The sequence below is a fragment of the Equus asinus genome, chromosome 2 (assembly GCF_041296235.1).
Source record: "Equus asinus isolate D_3611 breed Donkey chromosome 2, EquAss-T2T_v2, whole genome shotgun sequence".
Classification (NCBI taxonomy): Eukaryota; Metazoa; Chordata; class Mammalia; order Perissodactyla; family Equidae; genus Equus; species Equus asinus.
This window is the reverse complement of record NC_091791.1, coordinates 140,506,807-140,516,989: the sequence shown is the minus strand read 5'-3', so window position 1 is coordinate 140,516,989 and position 10,183 is coordinate 140,506,807. Positions and strand designations below refer to the sequence as shown.

The following is a 10,183-nucleotide window of genomic DNA, read 5'->3' as shown; positions in this document are numbered from 1 at the left end:
AAAAATACTGCATCAGGTTGTCAGCTTTTGACTTCATTTCACTTTGGTAAATAAAAATAAAGCTGCTGCTAAATGCCATCAGCAGTGTGAGCTCTCGTTACGTAGTTCATGTTTGTGAGAACAAGGCCTTAAAAACTCCTTTAACGTTTCAGCTTTTGTGGAGGCTACTTTCAATGAAAATTTTCACTTCATATATTTCATACATAGCTACATTGTTTGCCACACAAAACTGTACGCATACATGGGTTTTAAAGAGTGTCAGAAAATAAGGGTCTTGTTTACCTTCCTGCACTCTGTAAAAATACCCTCCCAGACTTCTGGTCAGTAACCAGAGAGCAACACAGCTGAAAAACCCAGCAGCTGAGAGGAGGTCCCAAATGTACCTAGGATGACACAAAGACTTACAAACACAGCCAAATAATCCCAAGGAGTACACAATATAAATGCTTTATTGCTAGCACAGAGGTTTCTTTTTAAGTAAATTAAAAGAAATAAATCTTCATTTTCACATTCTATATTGCAGTGTAAAGGTAACTAGCTGGTTAATGGATATTTTCACTTGGACACACGCTATAGGAGGAGAGCATGACATTCACATGGAAGAACTCAGAAACGTGGCATCTCTCAAGGCATCGGGCCACTGAATGCACTGTCGTTTGTCAATAACAGCAAGTAGAGATTTCTTTAAAGCCTCCTGACTAGACAGGGGTTATAATAGAAGACCGGTATGGCCAGAAAGCAGAAGGCTGTTAAATAGAGAAGGCTGCGTATGTTGCCCATATTCCATGACCTCTAGATTATGTTTGGTACTTTTAAATAAATGATCTTCATCTAGGTCAGAGACTGGACTGGATTTGGCGGCCGGAAAGAGGAAAGAAGGAAAGGAAGCCGACACTGCCCACATCGAACTGGTGGATTCACCGGAAAGCAGAAGAGGAGTGTGTGGCTGGGAGGAAAAAGACCGGCTGCCGCACACCTCCGGCTTGGAAGCCGAGAGGCAAGAATGGTGAGTGGCTGAGCCACAGGCATGATGGAGCAGCTCTGGTGGAGCACGGCAATCGTGGCACACCGGAACTCTGCGAATGGAAAAGGCAACCTCCAGGCTCGGCCAGGGTTCCCAGGTTACTGCCCAGGGATTTAGGGCATGACGGGCCCAAGGCGCACCACAGCACGGGGCACAGCAGGAGTTGGTGCAGTGGGGGCCGGAGCAGGGGAAGCTACAGATTCCAGCTGCAGAGTCTGTTCACTCAGTAAGAAGTGTCAGCCGGTGCTGAAAACGGAATTACTTCTGCAAGGCACCCAACATTACCTTTTTCCAAATTCTTGAGCCTACTCAGATCGTTTTTTGGTTGATTTTAAAGATTAGCTTTGGAAAAGATTTTATCAATCTATGAAAAACAATGCACCCCCTGCCTTATTCCAGAATAACCCAGAAGGAATTAAATGTGTTTCTGGGCACACATGTGCCTGCACGCGCACAACCTCCCACCCCAAAACCATGCAACAAGCTCAGAAGCTGTGAACTACACATGATGGTCTCCAGATCTCATCTTCCTGATCTTTCACTCATGTTATTTATGGATGTAAGGCAACCAGATTGGGTCAGGACTATCCCAAGTTCTCACTTCCTAGTCCATCTGCAGGGTACCAGCTCCTGGCATTTTCAGTCTGGTCTGGCTCTAACTAAAACCATTTCATGTTTTGCTTTGAAGAAATGGATAACATGAAATAGTAATTTGGCTGCAAAACCTTGGAAAATTGTTCCCGGCCCAAACATCTGCCCCAAATGAGCTCAACTGAGATCTCCTTGGAGGAGCGGGAGAGGGGTCAGCAAGGAGAGCCGGAAGGGGGAAATGAAGACAACGGAAAGGCCACCTTCCCTCAGGAGGAAAGTTTTGTGACAAAAGGCATCAGCGAATACAGCTCCCTCCTTCTGCCCCTCACTGCGGAAGGAGACAGTGGATGTGCCCAACTATCTCTTACCTTCATCCCGCTCTCCCCATATTTGGTATCATTAGGTGATCCCTCACAGAGTGCCAACTGGTTTGCTCTAGTTATGCAGTGACTGGCCTGGCCTACATATTATCATTTAAATCTTTAAATAAGGACCCAGTATCAGCTTTGAATTCCTGAGAGCTGGGCCCCACAGGGAAAGCAGAGAGGGAGAGCGTGCAGGCTGGCCTTCACCTTCCTTCTTGGCCATCTTAAGAGTTCTTCTGGGGGATCTTTACTGTCACAGTCTTCACTTCGGAGTACTCTCGCAAACCAAATTCTCCCCTGGAAAAAAGAGATGGGTAGAATCAGATACCAGAGGCTCAAGCAGCCCAAGCTGAGCGATGATAAGAGTCCTGGGAAGGTGCAGTTGACCACCTACTGACAGCAGACCCTGGGATTTTCTTGTAAAAATTCCTAATGGATGGACAGCCCAGCCATCCTCTGAGGAGCTGGGAAAGCTGTCATTTCATGAGCAATCACTGTTTCTTAAAGGTAAATGATGATTCATCTTCACAATATAGCCTAGAAAGGCAATGATTCTCACCTACTCAGAGAAACAGACCTGGGGGTTAGCTTGGGCCAGCAGTTACAGAGACCAGGTTGGGCCCCTGGTGGGCCCTGGGTGCAGCAGCAGGACCAGGCCCCAGGTCTCTGAACGCCTGGGCCAGTTTCTCCCCAAGGCAGCACTGGCTCTTCAGGACTATGTGTGCCTTGCTCTTCAGACCCCACATGCCTGTCACGGGACCCCCAGGATGTGTCTGTTCTCCTAGAGATCTAGTCCATGGGTAACTGGGAGAAAACAACAAAATTGCCAGGCTAGGGGCCTCTCGGGTGGTATTCTAAATTCCTTCTCATTGGTCCTTAGAGTTAATAAATGGAAATGAATACCCAAAGGCCTACCACAGAGGAACACAAATCACCTGCAATGCCTTAAACATATAATCCTGAATAAGCACTGTCCACAGATGCCCCCAGAGCCAGGGGAAACAGTCAGGAAATCAAAATAACTGACTATAAAAGAACTGGGAAGTGGTAGGGAGCTGTCCCCCAAGACTCTTCTTTCCTCACTTCCCCTCCTGGCTCACAGAGCCCTCTGGGATGTTGGTCACGGACCAAGGAACGCCATTCACTTGATAAACAAGCATCTACTGAGTTATTAGTATGGGGCAGCACCACGCAGGGTTGGGTGAAGGAGAAACTAAGTAATCGGTCCCAGCCTCTGAGGAGCTTGCAGGTGGCTGGGCCTGAGAGGGCGGCGGTGGGAGCTGGGTCACTTGTCTGTCTAGGTGGCCACCGGAGGCACAGCCCTGCCCAGCCCTCAGACACTCTGCGAGGCGTTTTCCAACCACCGTATTAAGGATGCTGGGGTGTGGCAAAGCCTCGTTGCTACCACGTTCCTTTCTTCACTTCTCCAGTCCCAGCTCATTTTTACCTCATTTTAATTGCCTTTGGTTTCTTTTCTCTATTTCACTGCAAAATCAAGCATGTTCTCCTACTTCTTTTCTTTAACATACTTGAGATTTTTCCCTTCTAATCTTTTTAAAGTCACTCCTCTGTGAAGCTTTTCCTGGCACTCTCAGCAGGAGCTCTCCACCCTTCCTCTGTGCTCTGAGAGCGCTTGGCACCCGCCTCCATCACAGTGCTGTCACACAGCGAGGGGCTGCTTGAGGATCTGTCCCCCCCACGAATCTGTATCTTACTGATCTGGCTGGTTGCCCTCTACCAAACCTAGCGTGTGGCCTACGGCATCAGGCTCGAGGAAGGCACTTGATCACTGTGGGAGGAAGGGAGGAACGGAGGGCCGGCGCACTTCTTGCCAACCCCTTCCCCAGTTCTACCCAGTTAACAGATCTGCCATCTCTGTCAGAAAAGAACAAAAGAACACTTGGAGATACATTCAAATAAGAAAGGATTAGGAAAGGCTGTCTTTAAAAACAGTCACATATAAAAAGCACAAAGTTACTGTAACTGGGCTTTATAGTGGAGATCTGCTGTAAATGACTCCTTCTGCTTCCTTCTAGGAATCCCCATGGCCCTACACAAGGTTCCAATCACTTCGCCAGCAGCTCCTCTGAGCACCAAGGGCACGTGAGTTGACACGGCCCAGGGACATCAGCGGGCAGCCAAGGAGCACCTGGGGCAAGCGTGCTGTTCTCTCATCGGCACTGGCCATCTTGCTCACAGGAATGAGAAGAAGAAACTTGGAAATGCCCCCCTCAGTAAATGGTCCCCTCATTAGCCCCATCCAGGCTCCCAGTCTCTTTATTACCAGCTCAGCTCTGGCTCTTTCTGAACTTTTTCCTGCCCTTGGGCAATTCAGAAAATGTCTCTTCATCACGGACATCATCTGGCTCCTGTTTGAAGTGAAGTTACTCCCTTCTGGTTTCCTGGCTTGTGCACGCACTTGGGGCAGACCCCGAACCACTTTCCTCCCGCTCAAATCTATAACTGGGTTGTGAGAAATGGAAGGAAGTCCACAGTCAGAAGTCTCACGAGATGGCTGCTTTCGAATGTGACTGTCGGATCCTAGTACTCTTTGGGTGTGTGAGGCAATGGAAAATCCTGCTGGACTGGAGGTGCTCCTCTCCTGGGTCCCAGGCAGCCACTTGCCACCATGGTCCATACACAGCCTGCTCCGGACTCAAATCTGCCATAAAAAGTACATTGGAGCTGGGGCTCAGCAGACAGGAGTGCCAACTCGGCTCTGCCATTAACTGGCTGTGTGACTCCGGCCGAGTCACCCTCATGCTCTTGGTGACCAGTCATCTCTCAGGCAGTATCCTGAATGTCAGCAAATATAAGTATTAGTCGTGAGCTTGCTTCAACCATAGATTCCTGACCCTCCTCCTCCAAAGATTCTGCGTTAGTAAGTCTGAGGGGGACCCAGGAGATTGTGACACAGCTGGTTACCTGCCCACCCTTTGCGGCTGTAAGGTCTCCGAAAGCCCGGAAGTTCAGCGTCTTGGGTTATTTCACCATCTCATTCCAGAGTCTGTCTCTCAAATCGCCTTAAATTCTACTTACTCCAGTTCAGTTCTGTGCACACACAGTTCCGCAGTTACGGAGGAGCTCCACTACTGCACGGAACGCAGACGTGGTGTTATCGACACGTCCCGACCTCTCCACACAGTCACCCGCAGAGCCTGACAATGGATCAGGGCAGCGGCACATGCAGAAGCCTGCACTCCTGCTCCTCAGGCAGACGCGGTTGTATTCCCTAATTTGAAGTAAACTTGGCATGCCTACAGGTGAGGTGAGATCTTAGATTTCCGTGTCTCTCAGCCAGCTGTTTTAGGAAATCAGTCAGACTCACACATAAAACAAACAGGGATTTTGGTTTACGGTGTATATTTCCCTGCCCATTTCTTTGGCTTACAGCAGCATTTCTCAGAGCAGGGTCTCCAGACCACCTGCATCAGAATCATTCCAGAAGCTTGTTAAAAATGCAGATCCTGGGCCCTGGCCCAGATCTACTAAATCAGAATCTCTGAGGGTGGGTCCCTAGACAGGCTTGCTTAGCAAGCCCCTTCCCCCAGATGGCAGGTGACTTTCTGCACACACATGCACGTGTGCACACAGACGCAAACTTGGGAAGCCCTTATTTAGAGTATCCTAACAATGCTTCTCATCTTCAAAGCCTGTGTCTTTAGTTTTTAAAATGCTGCGGTTCACGGCTTTCTTGTCATCCCCTCGGTTTGTGACACATATTTTATAGCTTGAGCTCTACGACTCCTTGTCTCAGGGGAGCTTAAATGAGGAAGTAAGGAAAAGCACAGGAGAGGGAAACAGACAGAATCAGCTGGACAGGCAGCACTGACAGACTCCGGCCAGTCTCAAACCTAGGAGTCAGAGGCCGGCCCCTCAGGTGACCTGCAGAGGGCAGCCCTCTCCACAGCTCTCTGTGGGGGCGAGCTGAGGGGCTCCGCCAGCACTCCCTGTAGTCTCATTCCAGAAAGTCCTACTTCCCATCTCTGTTCCTCTTAGAGGTGGGCAGAGATGTCAGGGACCAAAGCTGCATGGAGTTGCAGGCCATGCGAAGAACGATTCGGCCCGGATGGAGGGTTATGTGGAGTTTCTGGGACTGTGTTAAATGAGAAGGAAGAGTGGGGACCAGGACAGGAGAGGTGCTTTTATTTGAAGCGTTTCCTACCACTCTAGGTCATTTAAGGAAGATAACACGTTTGGGAGGCAAGTGAGGACAAGGAACCATACAATTTAGACAAGATGAAGTGAGTCTCATCAGAGAGCACTGTTTCCTAATTATTTGTTAACCGTACCAGGAAGGCCATCACTACAGAGCCTATGAGACGAGTTGAGAGAGGCTGTTCTTCAGTCTCTTGGTCACTGTTCTGTGTGGTTCTGACCCAGCAAACTGTCTCCTGGACCATATTTCTAGAAAGGGGGAACGCTTCCGATAGGAAAAGACTGGATCTGGACAATGTCACAAGCCTGAGTGCTGGCAGGACGCCTGCCTCTGATGAGGGTCCAGGCCCAGCCTGGGATTAGGAGCCATTGACCAGCGATTATTCATTACAAGTATATTTTATGCCCATGATTCACCCTGTTAATGATCTGTAACAACAGTCAAGGCGAGCAGCATTCCCAGAACCAGTGACTGCCCCGACAGTTCAGAGACTGGGAGAGCACAAATACAGGGGCAAGAAATGAAATAAGTTGAAGGCATCTTGAAAAGTGGAAGCAGAGAGTTAAGGCCCCATGCAAGTTAAGAAGAGATACCTGGAGGACGTGAAGACGTTACAAAAGCTGAAGGAATGCTAACAACTGGGCAAACAGGGTCCAGATTGGTTATGGGCTCTGGCTGTAAAGCAAGCGAGAGGGACGGAAAGCCAGAAGCAAGGGTGCAAGCAAAAGCAGTTTCTCCCTGGCAGTGCCAGAGACAGGACGTAAGCTGGTGATACTAGCTGGAAATGAGGAAAAATTCTGCCACACTTCCAAAGTAATATGTTTGTTAAGAAAAGAGAGGATCACCTCTATGACACTCACCTACTTCATCAATATGATGCTAGCAGCTAAGATTTTCTGAAAGTTTGCCAGACCCTCTGCTGGATGTTTGGCGTAGTACTTAATCCTAACACTTAATCCTCACAGCAACCCTCTGGGGGTAGGTACTATAATTATCCCCATTTTGTAGATGAGGAAACTGAGACTTACTGAGATTAAGCAATTTGTCCAAAGTTGTACAGGTATTAAGTGGTAGGCAGGATATCTATCTGAGCAGTGTGATTCTAGAAGCTCTGCTTTTAGCCTCAAAGCTATACCTGCTTTATGGTTTAATGGCTGGGGCTAGAAATTACCAGCTAAAGTATCTGAAGCATGAATATCCTCGGAGCTAGTCTTATGGGCTCACTGCACTTTCCCCCAAACACCATACTTATTTCTCCCACAATGCCTTTACTCCCTCTTTCCCCGCTGCTACCTTGCTTTGCCTGCAAAAAATATTCCCCTCTCTCCATCTACCCAAAGCTTCCTCTCCTTTAAAGACCAATTCAAACCCCTCTATTAGATCATATCTAAAGGTTTTCCAGACTTCTCCAGCTCCCAATGATCTCTCCCATCCCTGAACTCCTCTATCACTTCATAGTCTTTTCTGGAATTCTTCTGATTCTTTCAATGTTGTGTATTTCATTTATCCACAAAATTTTAAGCCCCTCAATGAGCTGCATCTTCCCCCACAGACCAAGCATCAGGCTTACCATATAGCATATGCTCAATACTTGGTAGTGGATTGATTGTGAACTAAGCATTTGCTCAAAAAAGGAAACATTCAGTAATGGCAGAGGTAATGGGAAGAGATGTTCCCTCTTGTGAGTCACAGGATTCAGAAAACATGAATCTAGCTCCTTTCAAAATGAAGGAAAAAAATTTTTTTCGAAGGGGGGTTATGTCACCTCAGAAGACCCTGGCTACCATTCATCCTCAGAATGCCACTGAAAAAATCCATTTATATATGACAACTGCAAGTAAAATCCCTCTTGAGTCGAGTTTTCTCTGTTACAGGTCCACTTTTCAGGTCCTCAGCATCGCAGGAGGACTCAGCCTAGCTCTGATCCTGTGCCTGAAGAGTCCTTGGGCCTGGCGCCCGGGATTCCTTGGCTGGATATTGTGGGAACTAACTGCATTTGGAGCCACTGAGACCTAGCTTCAAATCTCAGATCTGCCACTTATTGGCTGTATGACTTGGGCCAGCTACTTAACCACTCGAAGCCTTAGTTCCTCATCTGAACCATCTGTAATACAAAGACACGCATATCTACCCCATAGAATCATTGTGAAAATCAACCAAATCAATGTTAGGAAAGAAGTTAGCATAAAGTCAGACACAGGGCAGGCATTTAATTAATGATATCTATTACTGTTATTGCAAAATCCTTCTCAGGGGTCTTCTTTCTGTAATCGCTGTCAAAACATCTTCTATATGCCGAGAATCTTGGCCTTAAAAATTTTGCTATCTACTCAGCTCCCATAGAACGTCCTTTAAAACCCTCTGAGATTGGGTGTAAGCCAACCTTTCTACTGTATCTTCAGCAGGTCCCCCCATTCATCCTGTGCCCTAACCCTGTATTCCCAGCTTCAAAGAACCTACGAGCAGGTGACGTGAGTGAGTGAATTCCATGTGTATAAAATGACTGACAACCAATATTCAGCCCCCAGAAGCAACAGGAGTGGTGGGAAATATGGCGAACTGCAGTGCTCACAGCTGTGGCAATTTTGCTATGGGGGAATGAAAATAAGGAAGAAATCCAGAATTTATGTAAAGCCTCCTCATTTTTGAACAGCAGGTAAAGATTTTTAAATGCTGTGGGGCAAAACAAAACATTTCTGCAGATTTGTCCCTGGATTGGCAGTTGGTGACCTTTGTTGTAAACACACCAAACTCGGTTTTGTTCCCTGATGATTCCGCATTTGTCATGCCTTCGTGTCTTTGTTCTTGCTGTTCCCTCTGCCTGGAATGCCTGCTCCTAAAAAATGAAATGTTATTTCCTCTGTGACGTCTTCTCTGACCCCATTAGGCAAAATTAATTGAGTTTCCTCTGTACTTACATGATGTTTGACGTGCTTCTATAATAGCCTTTATTATATGGAATTACTGGCACATTAATTCTTCTCCATTCCCACTTAAGGTAAGGGAGCTGTGTTTTATTCATTTCTGTAACATGTAGTACGGTGCTCAGCTTACAGTAGTATGTGTTCAACAGAATGTTTGTTTAATGAATGGATGACAGTAAGAGAATTAAACTATTTTCCTCTACGCTGATATTCACAATCCCTACTTCTCTGCAGGCACCAGCAGCTTTGAACACTTACATTTCTCTCCCATTTCCAGACATCTTGAATCCCCCAAAGGGGCTCTGGGCGTTTAAGGCATTGTAACAATTGATCCTAAAAGAACAAAACATAGTACTGTTAGTATGAATTCTGCTTGCACAGAAATAATCCCACTGACGTGATATTTCTTTTAAAAGTTTTATTTTTTAGTTCCTTTTTTCCAGATGAAAAATTTACAGCTTAAGATTTACTTTGATTTCCTGATCTAGCCAGTGAGGAGGGCATCCCTTCTCTGGTGAAGTCTGGTTGCCTTCGGTCTTCCCCCAATTTTCAAAAGACGTGCATTTATTTCACCCAGGCTCCGGGGAATTATAAGACCCCTCCACCACCAGCAGAAGGTGTTATGGCCAGAACAACGAGACTGACTCTGATCTTACCAAACCGTCCCAGCCTGCATTGCAGAAGACACCGTGAGGGCCTTGTTGATGTCATTAGTAAAGACAGCTGCTACGAGTCCAAAGTCTGAGTTATTGGCTCTTTCAATAACTTCATCCATAGTCTTAAACCTCAGAATTTCCTGAACGGGGCCAAAGATCTGCAATGAAATAGGTTGACCCAACATGACTGCTCTGCCATGCCTTCACCTGCTTTCTACATTTCAAAGCAAAGTTACTCTGCCTTCGTTATTTAAACGCCATTTAAGTTTAGTAACACAAAACTGTAAAATATCCCACATTTTCCCAGAATAAGATTACATAAGAATCTACCCCTAGAGTTTATTTAACACCACCACATCCCCACCCTCCCTGGCCTCCCTTGATTCCACTGTGTGTTGGTTCTCCATGAGCCGCAGGCATGGCTCCGGAACCGAGAACTACCGCTCTAGATGGCTGGCTTATCT

The 10,183-nt window shown here is 46.9% G+C and overlaps 1 protein-coding gene across 3 annotated transcripts in view; it reads right to left on the bottom strand.

Annotated features, from left to right (window-relative positions):
* Nucleotides 1-423: 423 nt before the first annotated feature.
* The window catches only part of ALDH1A2 (aldehyde dehydrogenase 1 family member A2), a 91,160-nt gene continuing 81,400 nt past the window's right edge, over nucleotides 424-10,183 (bottom strand). For all 3 annotated transcript variants that reach the window (XM_014839447.3, XM_070500823.1, XM_070500831.1), the window contains 3 exons: nucleotides 9,720-9,877; nucleotides 9,322-9,396; nucleotides 424-2,277 (listed from right to left, as the gene is read on the bottom strand). In XM_014839447.3, the coding sequence (XP_014694933.1) occupies nucleotides 2,205-2,277; nucleotides 9,322-9,396; nucleotides 9,720-9,877 (306 nt within the window). In that variant the 3' untranslated portion in view covers nucleotides 424-2,204. The remainder of the gene's footprint in view (nucleotides 2,278-9,321; nucleotides 9,397-9,719; nucleotides 9,878-10,183) is intronic.